At 34.6% G+C, this 26,347-nt stretch overlaps 3 protein-coding genes and 1 long non-coding RNA gene across 7 annotated transcripts; 3 read left to right on the top strand and 1 right to left on the bottom strand.

The window, feature by feature from the left end:
- The first annotated feature begins 847 nt into the window (after positions 1–847).
- On the top strand, positions 848–8,139 carry LOC147398287 (uncharacterized). 3 transcript variants are annotated; one of them, XM_086447452.1, is made up of 8 exons: positions 848–1,958; positions 2,058–2,452; positions 2,921–3,064; positions 3,762–3,810; positions 4,390–4,497; positions 4,634–4,753; positions 5,378–5,503; positions 7,984–8,139. In XM_086447452.1, exons 4-8 carry the CDS (start codon positions 3,808–3,810, stop codon positions 8,137–8,139), a joined length of 513 nt encoding a protein of 170 aa, XP_086303578.1. In that variant the 5' UTR covers positions 848–1,958; positions 2,058–2,452; positions 2,921–3,064; positions 3,762–3,807. The 3 variants fall into 3 exon arrangements, with proteins under 3 accessions (XP_086303578.1, XP_086303580.1, XP_086303579.1); XM_086447454.1 differs by having other exon boundaries at positions 848–2,203; positions 2,340–2,452; XM_086447453.1 differs by lacking the exon at positions 2,921–3,064 and having other exon boundaries at positions 848–2,452.
- Positions 8,140–8,146: 7 nt separating this feature from the next.
- On the top strand, positions 8,147–10,118 carry LOC147398286 (serine/threonine-protein kinase TIO-like). Its single transcript, XM_086447451.1, has 3 exons — positions 8,147–8,296; positions 8,738–8,926; positions 9,462–10,118. The coding sequence occupies exons 1-3, from the start codon at positions 8,147–8,149 to the stop codon at positions 9,705–9,707; spliced, it is 585 nt and encodes a 194-aa protein (XP_086303577.1). The 3' UTR covers positions 9,708–10,118.
- A 1,902-nt stretch (positions 10,119–12,020) lies between these two features.
- Positions 12,021–13,326, top strand: LOC147398285 (NAC domain-containing protein 2-like). The gene is made up of 3 exons (XM_086446696.1): positions 12,021–12,393; positions 12,535–12,812; positions 12,898–13,326. Exons 1-3 carry the CDS (start codon positions 12,198–12,200, stop codon positions 13,324–13,326), a joined length of 903 nt encoding a protein of 300 aa, XP_086302822.1. The 5' UTR covers positions 12,021–12,197.
- Positions 13,327–15,494: 2,168 nt separating this feature from the next.
- LOC147398284 (uncharacterized) lies at positions 15,495–25,400 on the bottom strand. Of its 2 annotated transcripts, none has more exons than XR_015179810.1 (4): positions 24,691–25,400; positions 19,108–19,219; positions 17,931–18,032; positions 15,495–15,798 (listed from the first exon to the last, which is right to left on the bottom strand). It is a non-coding gene; the product is annotated as an uncharacterized LOC147398284 (long non-coding RNA). The 2 variants fall into 2 exon arrangements; XR_015179811.1 differs by having other exon boundaries at positions 25,259–25,395.
- Positions 25,401–26,347: the final 947 nt, after the last annotated feature.

Genomic DNA, 26,347 nt, shown 5'->3' with positions numbered 1-26,347 from the left:
AGCTAGTTTATTAGCAGTAATCTTGAACTTGTGTAAGTAATCCATTGCAGAGGTATTACCCATTTTTAAAGTCTGCTTCCATATCCAACGAGAACGTTAATGTAAATTCACTCCAACAACAAGCCAGCAATATTGAGCAAGATCATCATTTATAGGAATGGACAGAAGATGACTCAAGACAACTACACAAAGAACCATTTTCTTCAAAATTAGCGATTGATGACGAAGCAAGAGAATGGATGGATGCCAACATGAGCGAATTATTTGATAAATTTTCTTTAGATATTTATAATGACTCCGAGAGAAAGACAGAAAAAAAAAATACTTTTGTAAACCCATACTAAATAAAGAAGATCAATCACACTCCGAGGATGTAGACCATAAATGGGTGAACCTCGTAAATCTCTGTGTGTCTATTTTATTTTGCATTGGATGCATGATATTCTAACATAACACTTAGGAAAGTTTAGGGGTGAGTCAACTAAAAAGCCAATCGAGTTGACTCAAGGTACATAGTGACGAAGTCAGGGTTTGGGAATAATTTGGTAATAGAAAGCTTCAAAAAAAAATTGGCAAAAGATCGATAAAGTCAGGAAATTGAACATCGGATAAGTTGAATAAAATTTTGAACTATAGAAAGTACGTATTTTATTTTATATATTAAATGAAAAAATAATCTGTTAGTTTTTAAAAAAATCGTTGATTAAGATTAAAGTGATTTTTCAAAAACTACCTGACTTTTTGAAAATATCGTGATTTAGTCGTCTACATTTTTGATAATCATGACTTTTTAAAAAAATCACAGACTATAGGTCTATAAAATTATACAAAACAATCGAGACTGAAACATCTTCTCCATCAAACAAATGGTTGACCTGGTTAAAATTACAATGTAATGCACAGAAAACAATTAGTTTAGAATTGATCCAACTAATCAAGTGGAGTAATTCTTTGGTAATACTTACCAACTCTATTCTTTGGTTGCCTCTAGTCATTTGGTTTAATCATTTTTCATTCTGGGCTAACCATTAGATTGATTTTTCATTTGTCTAAGTGGTCAAACTAATAAATCATTTTGCCATGCTAATGAGAAGGTTGTAAACCAATTCGTCGTAAGATTTACGGAGAACACAACGTATGTGAAAATTTATTGATTTATGGCCCTAACTTGTGTTTTTTGGGTGTATTCTTGATATTTTAGGTGTCCCTACTATGTAGGCCTTTAAATATAGCCTTGTTGAAGAGTATATAGAGATTCGAAGTCAAGACCTAGGGAGCACACCCAGTCCGTCCTTACCATCTCAGCTAGCTCTCGGTGGGTTGTTTGATCTCTATTTTGAATCTTCGTTGTTTATCATTCTTGATCGATCTTGGGGCGTCTTTTTGCAAGAAGAATGACTCGCTCAATTGGATTTTAAGTCACAACAAGATCATAATTTGGTCCATTAATACCCATTATGTGACCGATATATAGTTGGAGTGCTTGAATTGTGAAGTCCCTTCATTCATTTTTTGTCTTAACTAAGTTGAGTACAGGGATGGACGTTTGTTAAAACCTCCAAGGCTAAAACCATTTATGATTGCGAAATCCGTGTGCAAATGGAATTATCATTAGTACTCTATTATCTTTTATGTAAATTTGATCAAAATGGCTTCTTCTGCACCGAAAGGAAACTGAAGATGTGGGCTTTACGTGAATATCATGTAAATCATATAAATCTTGTATCTATGAATAAATGTGCTCTGCTTTTCTGTATATCTTTGATTGGGATTGAACAGTACAATATTAATTAAAAGTATTATTGGTGACATTGCAAGAACACTTGACTAATAATTTTATATTTTCTACGTAGAGATTTCTCTTGATATAAGGAAATGCTGAAAATTTGTTTGTCCTGGGTGTATACAAGAGGAACTGTGAGGTGGTACTACTCTTGGATCAGTTATACACTTTCTTGGTATTCTATTGCTGGACATTGTTCTTCCGTGGTTAGTAATTATTTCATTTAGTTGCGAGTTCACTTCTTTTCCTTCACATAAGCTGATGACTTCTGCAGGTACGGCTCTTGTTTCCCAATGTGAACTTGATGGTGCTATAAATGGCTCTTTCCCAGAGGTACAATCACGATTGATGACACAAGCACTACGAAAAATTCATTCCTCATTATGCCAGTCCCAAACTCTTCTTATTTTCATAAACCAGGTAGATTTCCTGTTTGTTTAATGGCTCTGAACTAATTATCATTAATTGCACTTGTTCCAATTTCTCTCTTGTACATGAGGGATGAATTGTGTTTATTAGTGTTAGCTGTTGGTTGATATTGATCTATGTTATCCAGGTTAGATCAAGACCACGTGAAGGTTTTAAGTAGGTCCCGACATAGTTGTTGTGAATAATGGTGTCGAAGCTGTGCTTGCACTGCAGAGTCAGAGATATGATCTCATTCTAATGGTAATCTCTTGAATATGAATAGTTCTAGATGTTTTTGAAACTGGTCAACTTTGTTTGACATGTTTTGCTTTCCAATGTTTTTCTAGATATGATCTCATTCTTATGGTAATCTCTTGAATCTGAATAGTTCTTGGTTCATTTTACAAGTTTTTAGGATCAAGAATATCTTGGTCATCATCATGAAAGTCCTAAATCTTAACCAAACTAATTGGGGTACTTGAACCCTGTCTTCTCATGCTGTGCTATCTGGAACCAAGTTTTTCGGTTAAAGTATGTGCCTTCCAATCATCCTTTTTAAGCCTTCAACCTGCACAATAGGGATCCTTCTCATATTGGGTCGATAACTTGTTATTCAAGCGGAGTTCCATACATGTTCTTTGATGGAAGTAGGATCGAGCAGATTTAGCTTGCAAGGGTTGAGAGTTGTACAAGCAAGTTATATTCATAATTGTTTGTAATACCATTCAGGATGTATGCATGCCAGTGATGGATGGTCTTCAAGCAACAAGGTTGACACTATCTTTTGAGGAAAGTGGAAACTGGGATGCCGCTGTAGAAGCTGGAATTGACCGACCCGAGCCTTCTTCAGATTCATTACCATCAAGGGATCAGGTTGAACCTGCCTGCGCCTTTTGATGGGTCCAACTTAAGAGATGCTCTTGATAAAAAAATTGATCTGATAGGATGAACATTAACATCCAATATATATATATATGGGGGCGGATCAAGGGCCATATGTAAAAACATATGAAAAAACAATGGTTTTTCAAAATATGGGTTGGAGGTTTTGGATTGAGCTGGTTTTTTGCAAGGATGGTCACTACGATGAGAAGATCATCCTCACAAAAAATCAGCTCAATCAGAAACTTCTAAATCCATCAAAAGTGATTTACAAATTATTGACAAAAATTGGCAAAAAATCGACGGTCCATATTCTAAATCACTTTTAATGGGGTTAGAAATTTCAAATTGGACTGATTTTTTTTTTCGGATGATCTTCCCATCATAGAAATCATCCTCACAAAAAATCAGCTCAATCTGAAATTTCTAACCCATATTTTGAAATTTTATTAATGTTACATTGTTTTTACATATGTTTTCTCGTATGTCCCTTGAACCTGACCCTATATATATATGTATATATTTAATTTCTGAATCTTTATTTCTGTTCTTTTCCAATCATCCAAAAAAGAGTACAATTAAATCTATGTTGCGTGGACTTTTTAAAAGGGTCAAGTATCCGCATTGGACGTGTCAGATTTTGCAATACATATATGTTGACTAACGGAATTGGTTATACATATCACAGATGACAGCAAATGCATTGGCAGAGAGCGCAGATGAGTGTCTAGCAAATGGTATGGACTCACTTGTATCAAAGCCTGTCACCTTTAAAAAGTTGAAGGAATGTCTTCAGCAACATATACTATGTTAAAAATCCTTTATAACCATTTTTGGGGGAGAGAAAGGGAGAAGACTCATTTGGATTTTGGCAAAAAATTGTATGTATCTAAGCAGCCCTGTTGTTTACAAGTAGCAGATATTAAATGAGAACCTTAACAACTCTCTGATGAATGCCTGCAGCAGTGTAGGAAAATATTCAATATTATTTTTTGATTTGTGTATTTACCTTCTATTTAGGAGGTTTTTTTTGTCCCACTCCATGTGCTACAATTTAGGACATGGGATCTAAACCACTAAATCTTCTTTACAGTATGATCCATGTGCTGAGAGATGTTTGTTTTAGAATTTATTTACACTAACACATACATGGATGAAATTTTAGTACTTGCTATGAACTGATTAATTTTTTTGACAGTACATGATTAAACCAGTCAACTCTAATTGCCTGCCACATAGTTTTATCAAGCGATGACTCATATCCACCTACCTTCCTCACTAAAATAAACAAATTTTGGAATGTCATTATTCTGCAGGTTGCATACTGGCTACTGCAGCATGAGGTCAGTGTCATGATGGCTGCTTGTGATACATTCCGGTTAGGAGCCGTTGAGCAGCTTAGGACTCATGCACGTAGACTCCTGGTAGGAATCACACTGTCCAATAATGTTCAACTTTGGGCCTCTGTTGGCCCAAGGAGGAGAAATTTGTAAATGTTGTATTTGTTGCAATCTTGGTTGTACTGAGTGAATCGTAACCAATGTACTGCCTTTTCTCCAGATTCCCATATTTGAGAAGGGCTATGAAAAAGCTCCCGCAATTGTTGCAAAGGAAGCCATCCAGGAGGCTACTCGCAATGGTTCAGATGTTGTTCTTGTAGATATGGCTGGACGAATGCAGGTATCATATTAACTTCTAGAGAGTTCCATGATATTCTCCTCATCATCTATACCTAACCCAACTATGGGGAGTGAGCAACATGAATCCTACATTCCCATTCAATTCTATATAAAGCTATATCTTCTGTTAAGGCTTGTCTCTTCGGATCATATGCTTGCTACCTTAATCTCAGATATTTTGGGATTGCTACAACATAGATTAATTCATGTTGGAGGGTTATTTTTGTCTGCGTCATTTAAATATGTGGCACGCATTTAGATGGGACTAGGAAAACCAAACACTTGATGGTTCTGAACCTGATCACCTTTTGCCAAATTGCCAAATAATTGATCAATCTCTAATCCTAACCTTCTCTATTGACATTTTTCTGTGAAAATAGGATTATTATGATGATCAAGTGAGGTATATTTTGGACATAGAAGACCTGACTAGTCTTAATGGTGGTGTCGTTGCCCATGTATTTGCCACGTGTCCTGTCTCATGGACTGTTTTTTGCCGTGTATAGGACATGTTCTCTTACTGGAATTAGCGCAGTTATATCAGTTTGGTTCTTGCAACATTGCAAATTTGTTTTGTATAGGTATGTTGAACAATGTAAGTAAGAGAAGTATTTTATGTTCTCAGGATAATGAACTATTGATGAGAGCACTCTCCAAGCTGATCTACCTCAACAAGCCAGACCTGGTCCTGTTTGTCGGTGAAGCACTGGTTGGGAATGATGCTGTGGAACAGCTATCAAGGTTCGATCAGGTTAGTATTTGTAATTAGTTTGGTATTATTGTTGTTTTGTAAATTTGCATGTAGTTTTTTGGTACATGCCAGTCACATAATCCTTCAGAAGCACATTTCTACTTCAGCCACCTACCACTTATTCTTTGTCACACATCCTCACCAATATCTCCATCTTCCTAGTGGTATCCTAAGCATCTATAAGCCTTGTCATGTTCTTTGCCTACAGATTCATGAATGTTTGGCTCACTCCTTATAGACCTAATAATTATAAATGTAAACTAGTACATTTTGCGCCTGAATTGGGTGGTCGAAAGAAAAAAAAAAAGATGAATTTGGGCGATCATTGAGAAAGGTCAATGGTTTTACATGATGCAGTGCCCAAACTGCCGAAAAATTGAGAAAGGTCAATGGTTTTATGCGAATGGTTTTCGTTCATTTCCTGATTTTAGTGAGGATGAATGGGTACATGATGAGGATCTTTATGATTGAAGTAACTCAAAAATGGTAAAAAAATTGACAACTTTACTTATTGACTATTTTCTTTGATGCATTTGTAGTTGCATTACCTTCCTGTTCTCATATGCTACATTTGTGTTGCACCCTGTAATTTGGATGAAATCAGTTGGCCTAACGTAAGATTTATTATTGCTGTAAGATTTATGAGTATTGAAGTGCTATAACATAGTTGCACTGCCATATTAAATCTTACTACTGCTGCACATCATTAAATAGAATGTCTACCATCTGCCGTGGTTATGGCTGATTATTGTAGTATGTTAGGAAGCTGGACTCTAACCTTAACTTCTAACTCGAGTACAATGTAAACTGAACATCGTAAGAGTGAAACCATTGTATGTGCTTCCTTCGACCTTTTACCAGATTGCATGCCCATATTGGATTGTCGATATCAAGTAACACCTTGAACCATTCAAGAATTGAGAAATATTTAATGTAGTTCTCTGATTTTTCTTTCATAATTGGAAAGGTTTTATGTGTTTGAGTTATTCAAAACTAAGTTTGAGGAGGTAACACCGAAGTCGGGGTCAAATCTTAGGTTTGTTTCCGAATTTGGCACTTCAAGGATTCCAATATGACCATAATAGATATCCTTTTTTTTTTTTTTTTTTGTGAGGCAGACTAATTAGTAATGAATATTTAGTTCTGAGAACTGGTATTCTGGACTAATCAGCCATATTGGTTTCAAGTTATGGTTGTCTTACTTGTATGAACTGCAAGGTAATGCCTAAGTTCCTGTATTGTAGTGGTGACTTCCACCACGTCAAGGTGACACTCTACCGCATATGAACTTGACCTAAAATTGATCAAACTTCCCTTCTAGGTGATTTCATTATATATATAGTTTAGTTTTAAAAAAAATATGTGTATTTAATATGCCAACATGTGTATTTCCAGCCCCATTGGGCTCGTTAAACCCAGAAACTCAAATTTGGACAGAATTTACTTGAGTAAATTAATTTACCTTATGAACAATCCCATTCATAAAGTTCTGTGACTTTTGAAACATGTAAGCCCCAAGTGGTTTCCCTACACTCATACTTCTTGTAGTTTCTTTCAATTTCTCAAAGTAGTTTAATATAAATTTTTAACCCTTGAACAAGGGTATAGAATATTGAAGGTCCTAACTAGCTTACACTATGGGTGATGATACCATAGACATGCTAAAACCCACAAGTTTTTCTATGTACCTAGGTTTGCTTTCTAGATCATGATTTAAAAAGACATCGTTATGATGCATCTAACGGTGGTGGGCAAGTTCTACTTTTAATAATGACCTACGACAATGTTAAGAATATTTTATGGATATTTTTTTATCACTCTTTGATAGTTTTGAGCAATTAATTCAATTTTTTTTTTAAAAGACATTGGAATTTTGTTCTTGTTGCTGGTCATACAATAATTCAAATTTTAGTTTTTAAAGATGCTCTAATTCGTAGCATAGCATTGAAGCAGCCTGTCTTTCACATCCAACTGCTGATGTTTTCATCAACTTTGAGTCATTTAGAAGGTCAATGCTCATGTTTATACTAAGTTTGTTTTTCACTTTATACTGAGGAGCCATTTCATTTGAGATATTTGCAGCACAGTAGCTTCTTCCATGGCAGCTTTGAAACAGCCAACAGTTAGGGTTGTAGCTATAATAGCTGATGCCAAGTAGTTGATTGCATATGGCGAATACCAAGATGAGAATATGCTTAATCACTTGATGGGTCATATGGGAATGTTTTCAGCTTCTATCACACACACACAAGTGTATATATATATGTTTATTTCGACCATATAGGCAGCTGACATGCAATTCGTCAAATTTATGTTTTGGAATCTATTCATTGTTGCATAATTTCACATTACAATATTTTCAGTTTCATTCATCCTCCAACCTTTAAATTATACATGATATAAAGTTGATTTCTTTAATTCTAATTGGACTGTAGTATTTAGAGTTTGTAAACAACTAATCAAAAGTTCAAAATATCCAGCGCACGTGTCGTGGTTCTGTATTCTTGTCTTACCCTTGCAACTATAGCACAATGTCTGAAGGTGTCTGGAAGAGTTTCTGCATCATTCATGCTTACGACTTCTGCAAAGAAACAGCTTTTTCGATTTTCGATCCTTGCCCATTAGTCTTCTTCTAATGATACTATGGTGACGACATCCTTACAACCACATTGTGCAGCGGCCATGCTAGCTCTTGCAGCTGTTCTATCCCTTGAAAGTGGAGTTCCTTCTGAATCCCCCGTCTCTGAAACTGCCATTCCTTTGATCCGTCCGACTTCCACACTATGTGGCCTCGTAAGTATCCAATCCTCAAATGAAGTAATTGCTAACCAGAATGGTATGCTCTCATATTGGCATGGCCTTAGAGATGGGTGTGTTGGTTTGATGGAAATCAGACTTAAGTGGGAAGGGCCATTAGCCGTTCAACAGGCATGTGCAAATGGTATACCTCATCTCCTTATTTGTTTATTAGCTGACAATCTTCAAGAATTAGATGGCTCAAAGGATCAAGTTGGGTTATCACCTAAAGGTGTTGTATGGACTGTTTCTCCAATATGTCATTGTCTTTCTTGTGGAGTTACTGCTTTCCGTGACTTCATCGACCATGACTTCATGGCCCTAATTCTATTTACTGATTTGTTTGAAAGCTAATGATATTATATCTGAAGAAAACATACATTTATGTGATATTGACCTTTAACAAATGTTGTTGATCTAACATTCTCATCTCTCCAGATTGGCAACGCTGTGTACCACAATGACCTGTTTAAGAGGAAACTCGGGAGATCCATTCCGCTACTCATTAATCTTCTGTTTTCAGTGGAAGAAGACAAGTCCAAAGCAAATGCAGCAGGTGCCCTCAGTAATCTTGTCCGTAACTCCAGCAAGCTCTGTGAAGATGTTGTTTCTAAGGGAGCGATACAGGTCTGTCAGTTATGTACATTCTGCTTTCCAGTCTTAAATCTGTCAGTTTAATCTATGTCTTAAACGAGCATGGGGTGGCTTTTTGGCCTTCGTGTGGTGGGCTGTTAGCCTCAAATGTTATTAACAAACATGGAGATTTGATGGCTTGTCTAAAGTCCATTGACTTGCGTCTCTCCAGTACTAATGCTTCTCACATAAAGCTCAAGTTTTTAAAAAGTCTCTCAATCATTTTTTCTTTATCCACCATTATAAATCTGTCACCTAAAAACATTTCTAATTGACGCTACACAGACTATCATGCATTTCAAATTTACTAGTTTAAGTGAGGAAGGAGTTAAATGATCTTAATAACATTCATTTTAGCTATAAACGTTAAATGGGAGGAAAATTTTATTTATTATTATTATTTTTTTGTTTGGGGAGGGGGCATGTTCGTGGTTAACCAGTTAAGGCTTTCGATTGAGCCTACAGCCTAGAGTATCATACATGACACTAGATTCCTTGACATTTTAACTGCATTGTTTGCTCTCTGCAGGCTTTGTTAAAGCTTGTCTCCGACTCTTCAACTGTAGCTTTGGGTCTGAGTAGAAGGGATGCAGTAAATGGGTCACCTCTAAAGATCACTCTCTTCTTATTAGCGAAAATGTGTGCCCACCCTCTATGCAGACAATTCCTTCACTCATCAGAGCTGTACTCGATTGTTGGACGCCTTAGACAATCCCCAGATGCAGCAATTGCCAATTATGCTTCTCCCATTATCAGTAAAGCAGCTGAATCCTAAAACTAGTAAAATGTGCTCAATTCCAATCATTGATGCACTTCATCACCTAGATTGTATAGAAATATATCTGGTACAAGGATTATCCTTGTAACTTGTCATCTTCTTGTAAACTTTGTGATCAAAGTCTTGCACCGTACAATGCAAAATGTCTTGTTTCATCCTGTTATCGTTACTATGTAACAGGTTAATTCCGTTCTCTCAGGGGCAGAGGATGCATATCCTGTTTTCCGGCAAATAGCTTCCAGAGGCAGGGTAGGCAACTTCGGAGGAAGATGTGGCTTCAAAAGCTCAGGTTGAAGCTGATGGTTGGAACGGCATTCCTTGCCCTCATTATAATAATATGGCTAATGGTCTGCAGAGGATTAAAATGTTGATTGATATATAGTAATAGGGAGCACACTAGATTCTTGCATATTTTTCCGTTATTTGGCCTTTAATCTATTTGAACATTTTCTGAAATTTGCATTAGTTTGTAGGAAAGAAAAAAAGAGCTGCAATCCAGAATGGTGTTCTGGTCCTATAACCACGTTAGGTGTCAACAGGGCACATTTTTTCCGATTGTAATGATTCATTTTTTCAATTTATAAATGAAGAAAAAATAAATTTTTTTTTAAAAATTATAAATCCAAAAAAACGACTGTCTAAGACAACCGTTTTTCCTGACTTTTATTGGTAATCACAATTAAAACACAACTCCTTTTAAAACGACTGTTCTTGCGACGGTAAAAGAGCAGTCATTTATTGCCCCTTATGACGTAGTGGGAACATATCCAATAAAAGAACTTCAGAAGCATTCACTGTATTGGTTCTTTCTATTTATAATGAATTTACTTGTGGTTATTCTCACTTTGAAAGAGCATTTGGATTGGTCAAGAACTCCAACTCTAGACTTGGGGCCTACAAATCAGACTGCATGTTTATAACTTGTCAAGTGAAATATATTTTGATTTGGATGTAGACATGTAAGTTGGATATGATAAGTTAAGTCATAAGAAGCTTGTGCTGCTCGAAGGAAGGAATCACTTACAAAAGAGAAAAATAAAAGGTAAAATATGAGGGAAGAAGAGTGCATTATAAATTACAATGGAAAGACAATAAGAGAAAAGGAGCAACCTGCAATATATTTTCAGTAGTGAAGATCATTACAAAAAGAAAAGGAGCAACCTGCAACATTGTTACAAAAAAACACAATATTAAATCTATTCAATTACTTACTAATGGTAAACCCATTCAATTCTAACGACCCAAAACCACTCAAAAACATAGTTTTAAATCTGAAAACTCGATTCAACTTGAATGTCCATCGAGTCAAGTCAAGTTAAAACCTTGGGAGTCAGCTCGACCAAGTCAAATAAAAATGTTTAATAACTTAAATACCCTCATTTCGAGAAATGCCGTTGATTTTTCTTGTTAAAGATATGTCTCTTTTCTTCAACCTTAAGATCTTTCTTTTCTTATCCACCAGGGATTAGCTGAGATAGGTAAGGGCGACTGGGTTTGCTCCCTTGGTCACACCTTCAAATCTCCATATGCCCTTCCAAACAAAAGAAAAAAAAAAAAAAAAAAAAAAACGATCTCTCTTCTAAGTCAAATACGGATGTAGATTAAGATAAATAATTTAGACATGGGTATGGATATAGTTGGATCGACCGAATTTAAGCCCTCATTGATGGATGTTAGATTATTGATAAATTTTCAAATGATATATTCTTGGATGACCCTGAGAAATAGCTAGTTGTATGTATCTCGATGGGTCTGAATTGATTGCTCTAATGAACAATACAATAAGAGATCTAACTAGCATATATAAATACCGATTATCTTATCTATTGACACGAAGTAGTCATGTTAATCAATATTTCTCAAAAAAGGGGATGGTATATCAAATAGTATAACAAGCATTTTTCCCATTGTAACAAACAAATAATTAACTAAGGGATCTTCTCTTGGCACCCCAACTTTCACTTATTAAACCCCAATTTAAAAAAATAAAATAAGTAAATGGTTGAATTTTTGGGGACACCCACTGACGGTATGGATATTTGGTCAATCCTTGATGAATCTACATAAAAAAATGTCAGTTTGATTGGTGATGTGCTGTGCATCCATTGATTATGGCAATTGTCTTATAATCGTTGGATTTAAACTCTTTTTCAAGAGGTAGATTCTCCAACGGATAGACCACACATCCAACGGTCAATAGGTCTCAAAAAAGATTACACGTGGCATAAGATGGGTGCCATCTTACCTTGTTTAAGTAGGGGACACCATTCTGGATCCCTACTCTTCTATAAAAATCCATTTTCTATCTCCGAATACATCATACACGTGAGACATCCATTCAACGTAGGCTTGAGAGAAGAAGATTGCGATTGGGTTTTTTCCAGCTGTTTAGTTTAGTTTTACTTGGAAGTAGTTTCAAATTCCAATCGGTCCTTCTACTACGTACGTACGTACATACAAGAAATCTAAAGAATCAAGAACAAAAAGATGGAATATCAAGAAAGAGGACGTGTTAATGTTCAAGAAGAAGAATGCTTCATGCTTCCACCGGGTTATCGTTTCTGTCCTACCGATCAAGAATTAATATTGGATTATCTTCTCAAAAAAATTTTGGATCAAGAATTACCTTGTAAGAAAATTCCAGAAGAGAATCTCTACCAATACAATCCTGAAAATCTCGCAGGTTTCACTCTCATAAATAAATTTGGATGTTGGTTGTTGGTTGTTCTTGTTATTTATTTATTTATTTATTTATTTATTTTTTTTTTTTGAGAGATGAAGTTTAATTAATTTTTAATTATTTATTTGTTAATTAATTGAACAGAGATGTACAAACTTCAAATGGAGAAAGACTTTTACTTCTTCACACAAAGGTATCGAAAGCATCCCAATGGGAAACGTCCAAATCGTCTTACGGTTGATGGTTTTTGGAGGACTACGGGTGATAAACAAATCTATCTCAAGAAAGAGATAATTGGGTGCAAGAGAACTTTGGTGTTCTTTAGAGGGAAGTCTCACCAAAAAACCAATTGGATTATGCATGAATACCTAATCATTGAGAGCTCGCATACGAAACGGCTGAACAACTTGAAGAAAATCAATGTATGGATCTTTCTTCTTCTTCTTCTATTTTTGATTAATATTTAATTTCATGATAATAATTAATTTCTTTATTGTTAACATGCAGTTGGAAGACTGGGTCGTATGTCGGATTCACGAGAACGTGAAGAAATCAAATGAAGCTCCATCAGCATTAGTAGTACCAATGATGGAATCAACATTACCAGTGATGGTGGCCATGACGACACAAGACAATCATTTACAAGATATTTTAAGAGATCGTTTTGATTGGTTGTCACACTGTGGCATTTCAATGGATGAAATAAATAGAAGGCTTGCTTCCACATCCAACGAGGACGTTATTGTAAATTCACTCCAACAACAAGCCAGCAATATTCATATGGTAGCCGAGCAAGATCACCATTTATTGGAATGGACAGAAGATGACTCAAGACAATTACACAAAGAACCATTTTCTTCAGAATTAGCGATTCTTGACGAAGCAAGAGAATGGACGGATGCCGACATGAGCGAATTATTTGATAAATTTTCTTGAGATATTTATAACAACTTCGAGAGAAAGACAGAAAAAAAAAAAAATACTTTTGTAAACCCATACTAAATAAAGAAGATTGATCGCACTCCGAGGATGTAGCCCATAAATGGGTGAACCTCGTAAATCTCTGTGTGTCTTTTATTTTGCATTGGATGCATGATATTCTAGCATAACACTTAGGAAAGTTAAGGGGTGAGTCAACTAAAAAGCCAATCGACTCGACTCGAGGTACATAGCAACAAAGTCGGGGTTCGGGAATAATTTGGTAATCTAAAGCTTCGAAAAATAATTGGCAAAAGATAAATATATCAGAAAATTAAACATCAGATAAGTTGAATAAAATTTTGAACTATAAAAAATATGTATTTTATTTTATATATTGAATGAAAAAAATAAAAATTAAAAAAATAGTCTATGAGTTTTTTAAAAAATCGTTGATTAAGATTAAAGTGATTTTTCAAAAACTATCCGACTTTTTGAAAATGTCGTGATTTAGTTTACTACATTTATGATAATCATGGCTTGTTAAAAAATTCTTAGACTACGGGTCTGTAAAATTATACAAAATAGTGAAGACTCAAACGTCTTCTCCATCAAACAAATGGTTGAGATCCAACTAATCAAGTGGAAAAATTCCTTGGTTGTCTCTAGTCATTTGGTTTAATCATTTTTCATTCTAGGCCAAAAATGAGACCATTGGATTGATTTTTTATTTGTCTAGGTGGTCAAACCAATAAATCTTTTTGCCATGCTATTGAGAAGCGATTCGTCGTTAGATCTACTGAGAACACAACGTATGTAAAAATTTATTGATTTATGGCCCTAACTCGTGTTTTTTGGGTGTATTCGTGATATTTTGGACATCCCTACAGTTTTAGGGGTATTTTTGTCATTAGAAAATGCAAGTTTCACCCTAGGACTTCATATATATTCCATGTTCATATACCCTAAAAAATTATATTTTCTCAAATTTTCATCAACAAAGAATTATCATCGTTGCCCATGGACATGGGCAATCTTGCCGAATCCCGTAAATCTTGTGTTTTTGTTTGATCTCTATTTTATTTTATTTTATTTTTTTTGTTTTGGTGGGCTGCACGTACTACCACCCTGTACTGTGTAGGCATTTAAATATAGCCTTGTGGAAGAGCATATAGATATTCGAAGTCAAGACCTAGGGACCACACCCAGTCCATCCTTACCATCTCAGCTAGCCCCGATGGGTCGTTTGATCTCTATTTTGAATCTTCATAGTTTATCATTCTTGATCAATCTAAGGTTGTCTTTCTACAACAAATATGACTCACTCAATTGGATTTTAAGTCACAACAATATCATCACTTGATCCATTAATACCCATTATGTGACTTATACATCGTTGGAGTGCTTGAATTGTGAAGTCCCTTCATTCATTCTTTGTCATAATTGAGTTGCCCAATAATTTAATTGTAGCAATTTAAAAAATATGTGAAAATTTGTTGATTTATGACCCTAACATGAGTTTTTTTTTGTGTATTCTAGATTTTTTGGATGTCTGTACAACTTTTGGGGTATTTTTGTCATTAAAAAAATAAAAGTTTCACCCTAGGACGTGAAATATATTCCAAGTTCAAAAACCCTTAAAAAACTATATTTTCATAGTTTTTCATGAACAAAGAATTATCATCGCTGCTCATGGAAGTAGGCAATCTTACCGAATCATGTAAATCTCATGTTTTTGTTTGATCCCTATTTTGAATCTTCAAAGTTTATCATTCTTAGTCGATCTAAGGGAAGCTTTCCCCAACATAAATGACTTGCTCTGTTGGATTTAAGTCACAACAATATCATCACTTGGCCCATTATATGACTTATATATCATTGGAGTGCTTGAATTGTGAAATTCCTTCATCCATTCTTGGTCATTAGTATTCTGTTATCTTTTATGTAAATTTGATCAAAATGACGTCTTGGGCATCGAAAGGAAACCAAAAGATGAATGTGGGAGTTGTTTTTTGTAAAACCAAAACTTCAAACGTTATGAATATTTGTAAAATAATTAAGAAAGATATCTTAAATGTGAGCATCTCACTATAATATGAAGGAGTATCCACGATGACAAATAAATATATGTCACAGCTTCAATTCTAGAATAGAATCAAGTAGACATCCAAGCAAGAAATAACATGAGACTACAATGGAGAACTTGTTAAGCAAATAAACAATGCGATTAGTTTAAGTTTTGTGAGATAAATACAAGAGGAAACATCAAGCCAAAGAACAAATCAAATTTCTTAAAAAGAAATTAGAAGTAAAAAAGAAAAAAATTACATGTTCGAAGAAATACAAAAATTAATTCTGCATGTGATAACCATTAAGACAACATGCTTGAAGAAAATTCAGAAACTCAATTTCAGCCATTTTCTAAGGTGGATGCATCTGCTTCCGCGCTCTCAAAGAACAGAAATTTGAATGACTGCGAGGCAGGATACTCTGCATGGCAACCGATAATTAATTAGGAGAGTTGTTATTGGCACCCCAACTTTAACTTATAACACCCCAACTAAAGATTAAAACACACTTTTCAAACATTACAAAGCTTTGATTCAAATTATCATCTCAACATTAAAAAGATTAAAACACATTCAAACAATGTCAGTACTTGTTTACAGTTATGATTAGACTCAAAATCCTAAACCAACCACCCCCTCCCCCTCCCCCCCAACCCAAAAAAAAAAAAAAATCTAGCAAACAATTACAATAGAGCTTCTATTGGCACCCCAACTCTTACTTATTCCCAACCATTCACTCTTTAATTGGGATGTAATAAGTAAAAGTTGGGGTACCAATAGCAGCTCTCTTGATTAGCTTTATGTTTCAACTTCTAAATTTAACAGTATCTTCATTTTTTTATTCTTTTTCTTGGGGGTTGAGGGTGTTACAAAACAGAGTAGAGCAGCAAACAATAATAATAATAAAAAAATGATACGGAGTTTTGAAAATAGTTATGGTCTTGTAATTAGTATCCTACTTGTATAATCAAATTAGAATTTCAATAGTGTACACTTCAAAAGAATATAGGGTCTTTGAAAAATTGTTGCTTGTTTTCATAAGGATTTAAGTTCCGAAGTTTTTTTTTTTGGTGTTGGGGTTACATAACAGAGTAGAACAGCAAACAATAAAAATTTTTTAAAAAAAGTAGAGCAGCAGCTACAATGGTAAGGGAAATTTTCATGGATAGAAAACATCTTTAGTGATATGACCTCAAATAAGGATTGTTTGTCAAAGGGTGTGTTACATGCCTAATTTTTAGAGATCACAAAAAAAAAAAAAAAAAAAAATTGATAAAGAAGGTAGATAATGATCTCCTTCGAGGGAGATTGGACCACCAAAATTAATTCAGGATGGTCAATATCCAAATCCAATTAAGGACTTCTCAATAATTTTTTTCCATATTTTATGTTACTTTTCAAATCTGAGATTAAATACAAACAAAATAGAATCCCACTAAACTCACGAAACTTATCCACGTTTCCTACTTCCCAACTCCTTACCTACCCACTTACTCAACTATTACATTTGTAGCGTTTCCATACAACTCACCTACCCTATTAACATGCACAGAAAAATTTAGGTAATATATGTGGAGGGATAAAATCCTCTCCCATCTGGACCATTCGTTTCACACCAATTAGTGAGAATTTTAAGATAGGTACATGGCAACGTTTGGGAAAAACTCCATCTAATTAGGAAGGATTCTTCCCCTTTAGATAATTACTCATTTTGGATGGGGTTAAATGTGAAAATTGTAATCAAATTAGGATTAGAATTTTTTTTTAGGGGTTAGGGTTTTCCATTTAAAAGGGGCTAAAGCCATTGTAAAGGGAGGAGAAAAGTAGAGGAAGGAGAGGGAGATCATGTAACACGAGATTCATTATAGTGAAATGGCTCTTTGAACCCATGGATGTAGGCACGTTTATTGAACCACGTAAAAAATCCATGTGTTATATCTTTTTCAATGCTTTCCCATTATTCTTGTAGTTTATTGGGTGTGAGATCTTGATTTGCGTTAGGATCTCAAGGTAGAGTAGATTTCTGCATCTACAATATGTTGTTTTTCTATGTAAACCCAATTAGGGTTGATTGTTCAAATAAATCTACTTTAGATGGCAGCAATAACATGACAAGGAGAATGCCTAAACAATTTGAACCCCAATTTTACTGAAAAGATTACTATCAACATTTGAAAATTAAACAAGGTTCTGACACATCACTTAAGAATGGGGAGGCTTCTATGATTTCAAAATTTGTTGAGATATGGCACCAACATCCCAAGGGTTCTACATACAGCACACCCTCACTTGCAACCCCTTTAGCCAAACATTTTTTCTTTTCTTTTTTCTGTTTTTTTGGGGCAGGGGCAGGGGTGGGGGGTAGTTGCCACTCTTTTAGCCAAATATAACATCAAAATAGTTTACTTAAGCAATCGATGAGAACAAATAAAACCCACAATGCAAATCAAACAAGTATGCATATAGAAGAAACATAATACACACACATGCTTGGCTAATTAAAAAAATCAGGATTCTTCCAATAGATAACAGCAAATAAAAGAAAAAACTTACAATGATTGCGTCATTGCTTGGGCAATGGGGTTTCAAAATGCTCCAGAATCAAGCAAACCATCATCATCTTCTGTAACTGACTTAACAATTGCCAACACAAGCCTGCAAAAGATCAATCGTTCTTCCAGTTCAGAAACAGAATTGATCTGAGAGAGTGAGAGTGAGAGAAGATCTACAGCCAATCATCCCAGAAACTTAAGCTTTAACCTTAAATTTTATTCTTAATTAGCATCAACCTATGGCTTATCTTCTTTGTCTTGTTTCGATGACACAATCCCTTAGTTTATCAAAAAGGTGGAACCCATTAGGAGATTTCTTTGATGACAACTATAGCATGTGGCACCTCTCCCATTTATTTCCGGGTGACTTATAAAGAGTCAAACCAAATTAAAATTGTTATTTCCTCCAAATTACACCCATTTGAAAAATTCAAGTCGTAAAATTGGTATTTCCAAGGATTCCTTGTCCAACATGGTTACTGCTCCAAATCTTGCTTTCTGTTTTGTTGGAACATGACTGCCAAATCAGGGAAAATACATGGAACCTCATGAGCCATGATTAATAAGGTTATCTTTGTGCTCCTCCAGGACTTTCTTACAAAAGAAAACTATTTTAACACAGAATAGCCAATTCACCATTAAATTCTAGTATTTTTTCATTGTTCTCAATTCAGAATTGAATGGTGGAACAAGATTCATTCCATATTTTTGGGTTAAGGCTTTAATGATGATTGTTGTTTCCAAGTAGCATTCATTCCCACTTGTAAAAATTTATACCATAATAAGTTTTGATGAATTGGATAACCCGTCTGAGGCGGAGTCCCAACAAGCCTATGAAGGTTACAACCAATCTTGCAAATACCTTAAGTTCTTGGCAGCTAACAAAAAAAAAAGTAAATCACTACAAATGTAATTAGCTAAATCCGAAGAAGGGAGATTAAATGTAATTATTCAGTCCATAAATTTTACCTTAAAACAAATCTAATAAAATATAGCAATAATTTTAGATAAAATTAAGCATTTAGTCTCATCAAGCTGTCATAATCAAAGAAAAGACCGATTTTTTATGCCCACAAACAGCAGGGAAGACCTTCCATTAGCACATAATAATGCATAAAGTGCAAGATGACCAACATGCATATTAAAATATTAATTACACAATTAGTTCTAAAACAGACCTGTAAATGACTATGAAGAAGAGAAACAAATAAAAGGCAAGCTTGACCATTTGATGCCTTTTCTCACCATCAAGTAGCTTAAAGATCAATAAGATGCTTCTTACTCATATGCCTGATACATGAAAATGACAGATGGTTAGACATAAAAAATAATAATCAGTAAAACTGAAACAAACAGCCAAAAACCCTCATCACAAGACAATTGGAACATAACTCCTTTTTTTTTTCTTTTCTTTTTCTGTTTCTTTTTTTTTAAATGAAAATCATTTTTTTATTTATTTATTAATTCATTATTTCAAATTCATTTATTTTTATATTTTTGTTGGAACTGTCCCTATCTCTAGATCTATCCCTACTACCTCTTCCAAAAGGGACTCACCCCACTTAATGCCTACTTGCTTTGTTTCTTCAAATACTTTTTTTTTATCGGTAAGTTGTAGGGACCCCACCCTTTTTATTAAAAAAACTAACGAGAATACAAACAAATTTGATATTCTACTACAATTCTCACAAGTTCTTGAGGTATTAGCGACACATCCTCAATTACATTAAATTCCCCAGCAAGAACGCCAAGTCTTGTTAGATAATCTGCTGCTCTATTCGCCTCCCTCCACCAAAATTCAAAATTGCATCTTGTAACTCTCAAAACCAAATTCCTTATCTCCTCGACTAAATCTTCGTACTTCCAACCGGGTTCATTCACTTTATTAATAACATTTATTGCATATAATGAATCTGAACTCACTATAATGGATTGGTGGCCCTTGAGAACTGCATATTTGAGGCTTTCTTTATGGCCGATGGCTCAATACTCACAATATCATCATCAATAACATTCGACCATGCCACAAAGATAAAATATCCGTTCGAATCCCTGCCTATGAAGCCAATCCCAGCATAATCATCTCTCTTCGATGCATCCGTATTAATTTTAATCCAATTAATATCGGGCTGCCTCCAAGAAAATTCCTTCACAGATTTTTTTTAAACTTTCCATGAACAATTCCAGCTAATGAAGAATGGGGTACTCACAGATAAATGGCTATCTTCTATTTCTTCATCGTGGAAAACAGTCTTGATATCCTCCTCCACTTGGGCAAGAATAAAAGATTTTAGAGATATAGTTTCTTCAAAAATTTGCCGATTCCTTTCCTTCCAAAGATGGTAAATCACTGAACAAAAGCAAAGACAAAGCATTTTGTAAATGATATTGTTAGGAAATCTCACACCCTTCACGATAAGAATTTCTTCCACCATAGTACCCATGTCCATTCTAGTAATTCCAAATATCCTAAGAGCCGAACTCCGAACCCATCTACTAAATGGACACCTAAAAAAGAGGTGGTCTATTGTTTCCACATCCCGCAAACAAAGAATACATCTCTCTTTTGTAGGTTATCAATCGTTGAAAGTTTTTTAAGGATTGCTAACCAAGCTACAAAAGAATGTCTCAGAATAGATTTTGAATGCCAAACTATATCATACCAAAATAGAGTTTGATGATCTCCTTGAATGGCTTCATATGCACTCTTCATTGTAAACTTCCCATTCAATGTTGGTAACCAAACTACTTTATCATTTAGTAGCCCACGTGGTAGCCGTTGCGAACCAATAAGATTTCACACTTCTTCCATTCAGTCAATAGATGCCAATTATTATCCTCCATAAAATCAGAAATTTTTGCATCCAAAAAAAGGCTCACAATCCTATTACCAAATCTGGAAATTAGTGATCTCCCTTCTATCCAAGGGTCCCTCCACATAGATGTTGACATTCCATCACCCAATTTTATTCTGATAAAATTCATGGAATTCTCTCACCTTTAGGATGCCTTTCCACGCCCATGATGAATTTTGAGAGACATGGCAATGCCAAATATCTGAACCACCAACAAACCTTTATCCCATCCATTTCGCCCACATGGATTTATTCCCTACCAAATTCCAGAAGAGTTCCATCATACCTATTTTATTTCTATCCCTTAATCGATGAATGCCAATGCCTCCCAATTTTCTAGGAGAACACACTTTATTCCAATTGACAAGATGATTAGAACGATCAAGATTTGGAACACTCCACAGAAATTTACTAAGTGACCATTTTTTTCAAGACACTAATTGGAATATTAAATGAAGTTGACCAATACAAATGAAAAATTGAAAGAACCGACTTAATCAACTCAACCCTCCCCGCATAAGAAAGTAAGTGTCCCTTCCACCCAGCAATTCTTTTATAAATTTTGTCAATTAATGGTTGGCAAAGAGTATGAGTCAAACAAGAAGAAAAAAGGAGTCCTAAATAAGGGATAAGAAGATTTCCCTCGTTAAAGCCAAAAGTACTCAGAATCAAATTGATCTTCATACAAGATTTACTGAAAAAGATGTTACTATTGGTAACATTAATTTGGAGCCCCGAAATTCTATGAAATGACTTAAAACCTCTAGTTTGATGCACAGAGTTAATGTCATTTTGTAAGAAAAGAATAACATCATCTGCAAAGATTAGATGTGAAATCCCATGGACTCCTTGGATAAAAGGAATAAAAATTTGATTTGAGCCCACTTTAAACTGAAATAGACAAGTGAACGCTTCCATAATAAGGGTAAATAGGTAAGGAAAAAGTGGATCATCTTGGCGTAAAGCTTTTTTGCTAGGGAAAAACCCATGTGAAGACCCATTAATGATTACAGAGAATTTAGAGGCGGACACACATTCCATAACCAAACTAACAAAGACTAGCGGACATCCCACTTGGATTAAAATAGACTTTAGGAACATCCAATTGACATAATACACCTTACGGATATCCAATTTAGCACAAAGGGCTTTAGGAGACAAAGCTAAAAGTAAATTGTGGACCATCTCATGCGCAAGAAGGATATTATCTTTGGACCTTTCAACCTTTAACAAAAGCCGATTGATTGAAGCTTACAATGGAATTAAAACAAACTGATGGTCTATTAGAAAGAATTTTGGAAATGATTTTATAAACAAAATTGCAAAGCGCAATAGGATGAAATTTATCAAGAGTTTTGGCATTCCCTTCCTTTGGGATAAGACATAAAAATGTAGCATTCAACTCTTTTAACATCTTCCCATGACGAAAGAAGTTATCTATAGCAGCACAGAAGTCATCTTCCACAATATCCCAAAAATAAATGAAGAATTCCATCCCAAACCCATCCGGTCCGAGGGATTTGTTTTTTAGGGACTCAAAAACAACTTGCCTTATTTCTTCTCTAGTCACAGGATTGATTAGAGACCAACTTTGGGCTACTGATAATTTTGAAATAGATGGAATATTTTCACTTACAGTGGGAGCAGGTTCCTTGAATAAATTTGAGTAGAAAATGGTAGTCCAAATCCCCATTTGAGCCTCATCTGTAATGGAATCTCCCTCCGCATTTAACAATTCTGATATCCCATTGCGCGCATTGTTCTCCACTACTAAATTGTAGAAAAAAACGAGTATTCCGATCTCCTTCCTTTAACCATTGGACTCTAGATTTCTGACTATAATTTTTCTTCACTATCCAATTCTTTAAGGTATACTGTTCTAACAGATTTTTCCTAAATAGCTAACCTGGGTCGAAAGTATAATTTTTTACTCTGAATCATAGGATATGAGTTAAAGTAGGATTCTAATAAGTTCCTGCAAGTCCCTTCCATAAGCTCGAGTCCGATAAGCAAGACTCAAAGTTTTTGAACTCTAAAAAAAAAAAAAATTTCCAATAGGATTTAATGAATTTCTTACATCACCTGATTCCAATAATACTATGACTACAACCTTACCATAATTCCGAAAAATTCAATATCGTATGCGTATGTGCATTTCAATTTGAATCATTATTGTTAGCGAGAGATCTCTAGGACCTGACATTTTTTTATCGAGAATAGTTTATTCTCAATGATCCGATGGAATATTCCATAAGCACCACACCATTGCACACACGTGCACTCTTGCATAAGTCAGGGAGAATTTTCATAATTCAAGGATCTGACACCGTTCGTCAATGAGAGTTCACGCTCGAGGATCTGACATTTTTTAGTCTAGGGAAAGCTTACCCTCAAAAATCTGGACGCCTTGACAAATTGTCAAATCAGGCTACAAAATGAATTGTCACTGACTTTGGCATTCAGATGTCGCACTATCTACCAAAGTAGATTTTCCATCTAGTTTGTTTCTACCCTCTGCCAAAGAAGGGCATCTATAAACACCCCATTTTTGCACCCGCCTGATTCGACAATTCGTCACCCGACTATGGTGGATTCTTAATGATGAGTGCAAAGAACTTGAAAGCTTCTGAGAGGCCTTCTTCCAATTCCCTCTATTTTCCTCCAATTCTTTTAATTTCACTTTCTTCTTTCTCTTTGCCACGCAACATAGAATTACCCGCGCTTAGGATCGCTATACCATATACTTGATTTACCAAATACACACAATTAGGTTCGCTATGCATTTTGATAACTTAGAGACCTCGCAAAGCTAGAAAAATGAGACCTTGAAACTTAGAAACAATCACATTGGGACTAAAAGAAACCTCATGCCAAAATTCGCAAAAAGTAACAAAAATCAATAAAATGATGAAAATACCCCTCATGAATTTCAGACCTCCGAAAAGTCTCAAAAATACCTACATTGTATTCATAATATAATTTCAAGTCTAATGAGACCCAAATCGACAAAAATAGAGAAATTTAAGAGAAATCACAAAAAATGACTAAAACACCCCTTAATGTCCAACTCCTACTTAAAAACCTTGACGCTTAGGAAAACGTAATAAAAGAATTAAACAAGTTGAAAAAACTCTCGACTAATCAAAATTAAATTAAAATTTAAAATTTAAAATTAAAACAACCGATTAAAATTCACAATCAAATTTTAAAAAAATTCAAATTGAAAATAACCATTAAACTAAAATTAAAATTTAATCGACCAATTAAAACTTAAAATTCAAATTCAAATTCAAAATTAAATAAAAAATCAAATCTAAAATCAAATTAAAGACTAATTAATCAATCCAAATTAAAATTCCATCAAAAAATAACTAAAGTCGAGCAACAAATTAAAAAATCAAAATCAAAGTTCAAATTAAACTCAATCAACCAATCAAGATTAAAGATAAAATTAAATCAACCTTTTGAGGATAAAAATAAAATTAAATCAACCATTCAAAATTTAAAAAAAAAAATTAATAAACCATTCAAAATTAAATCACATTAAAAATCGAAGGAAAAAAAAATAACTAACCAATCGCGAACCCATCAATGAAGGACTATTAAGGTGGATAGTATGGGATCACTCCCCATTCTCTTAAAGAAATACGTGAGAAAGAAAAATAAAGAAAACTGAAAAGAAAGAATCAATAAAAGAGGAAAAGAAATTCTTTTAAAAAAAAGGCCCCTCTCTTCTCTCATTTCATCGTCCCAAGCTCAATCCCACTTCTGCCCAACTCTCTCTCACGTCCCCCACCTCTCTTTTCTCTGGTCAACAAGCAAAAAAAGAAAAGAAGGAAGAAGAAGATGTAGAAGAAAAAGAAAGAAGGAAATGATGAGAGATTGAGGGAGGGTCGAATACACTACCCTCACAGCAACAAAGTTGTTGCTCCTTCTTCTCCACAAACCTCCTAATAGTCGCAAGGTTGCTGCTCCTTCTCTGCGACACCCCAAACACAACACTCTCTTCCCTTTTTTCCAACTTTCCCTAGTAGTACCCACAACACTCTCTCCTCTTCTTTTCAAAATTCAAACGCAGCCATCACCACTTCTCCACTCCATATCTTCACCACGTTCAACGCAGCTACCACCCGACCGACCACTACGTTCTCTTCCATCACCTCCAACTGACCAACATCCACCACTACGTTGTCCTCTCTCTTCTCAATGTCCCAAAACAGCAGCCCTTCCATCATCTTCCCCCTCACTCTTCCATTAACGCCTCATCCAACAACACATTCATCTTCCTTCTCCACCCCACTCCATTAGCACCTTACCCATCAGCGATTCCACGTTCTCTTCCTTCTCTCAGACTCCTCTCTTGGCTGATCTCTTTCCTATTCTCTGGGGATTAATCTTGCGAAACAAAAGAAGAATAACAAGAAAAAATAAACAGGAAAAAACCCTCACAACAGCCCCAATCGGCTGCTCTCACCACGTCACCATCGTTTTCAATCTTCTCCTACTCCGCCAACTCGATTACAGCAACAACGTACCTCCAACTGGAATTTCTCTCCTCGTAAAGCTCACCCTTGCTTTCGAAGTTTTATTTGAAGGAATCCCAACAGCCAATGTATTTTTGTTGTGTTACTTTTTCTTTTTTTTATTTATTCTTTTCTTTTTCTCCTACCTCATCACATATTCCTAACGTTTTGACTCGAGAATGTTTGCACATATGTATTAATTTCTAACTTGCCATGTGTATGAATTTTGCCTATATATGCATTTTAGATTTGCATATATGTATTAATTTTGATTCAATAATTTTTATTTGCTAATTTGTCACGTGCTCATAATATTTTGATTCAAAAATTTTATGTCCATGAATTCTCAATCCGCGGATTTGCTATATGTTCATAAGATTTCTAATTTGAAAATTTGACATGTATAAATCTTCGATTCATAAATTCGTTACCATATTCATATTTTGCCAATTTTGAAATTCATATATGCCCATACGTTCTTGATTTGATAAATTTACATAATTTTGATTTTTGTTAATTTCAAAATTCATGTATACCCTATTTTCCTGATTTAATAAATTTACGTGATTTTGATTTTTGCTAATATTAAAATCCACGTATGTTCCTATTTAGTAATTTTACATAGTATTGATTTTTATAATTTCAAGATCCATGTATGCTAATATTTTCCTGACTTGGTAATTTACAAGATATTGATTTTTACTCATTTTAAGATCCATGTACATTCACATTTCGTTAATTTGGTGATTTTATGTCATATTGAGTTTTGCCGAGTTGTTAAATTGCCGTCTATTCATAATTTCTTAATTTGAAAGTTTTCATATTCATAATTTAAATTTTAAAAAATTCATTTTTAAAACTTTCTAATTTTGGGATTTCATAATTTTCTATTTTGGAAAAATTCATATTCAAAATTTTCTAATTTTAGAAATTTCATGTTTTTTTATAATTTTCCAATTTGAGAGTTTTGCATTTTTCTCATTTAAGAATTTTATGCTAATGAAAATTTATGACTTTCTAATTTGAAAATTTCATGTTTT

This window comes from Akebia trifoliata, chromosome 7 (assembly GCF_017979445.1).
Source record: "Akebia trifoliata isolate Shusen 1 chromosome 7, ASM1797944v1, whole genome shotgun sequence".
NCBI lineage: Eukaryota > Viridiplantae > Streptophyta > Magnoliopsida > Ranunculales > Lardizabalaceae > Akebia > Akebia trifoliata.
The sequence above is the reverse complement of the archived record's forward strand: the minus strand, read 5'-3'. Positions and strand labels throughout refer to the sequence as shown.

Bases quoted from the DNA above. Each gene is read 5' to 3' on its own strand.
- LOC147398287 (XM_086447452.1), top strand. The intron at 4,498-4,633 runs GTAGGAATCACA...CCTTTTCTCCAG, and splicing joins CTCATGCACGTAGACTCCTG to ATTCCCATATTTGAGAAGGG. The intron at 4,754-5,377 runs GTATCATATTAA...TTATGTTCTCAG, and splicing joins ATATGGCTGGACGAATGCAG to GATAATGAACTATTGATGAG.
- LOC147398286 (XM_086447451.1), top strand. From the start codon at position 8,147: ATGGTGACGACATCCTTACAACCACATTGTGCAGCGGCCATGCTAGCT. The intron at 8,297-8,737 runs GTAAGTATCCAA...TCATCTCTCCAG, and splicing joins CTTCCACACTATGTGGCCTC to ATTGGCAACGCTGTGTACCA. The intron at 8,927-9,461 runs GTCTGTCAGTTA...TGCTCTCTGCAG, and splicing joins TTTCTAAGGGAGCGATACAG to GCTTTGTTAAAGCTTGTCTC.
- LOC147398285 (XM_086446696.1), top strand. From the start codon at position 12,198: ATGGAATATCAAGAAAGAGGACGTGTTAATGTTCAAGAAGAAGAATGC. The intron at 12,394-12,534 runs GTTTCACTCTCA...TTAATTGAACAG, and splicing joins CAATCCTGAAAATCTCGCAG to AGATGTACAAACTTCAAATG. The intron at 12,813-12,897 runs GTATGGATCTTT...GTTAACATGCAG, and splicing joins ACAACTTGAAGAAAATCAAT to TTGGAAGACTGGGTCGTATG.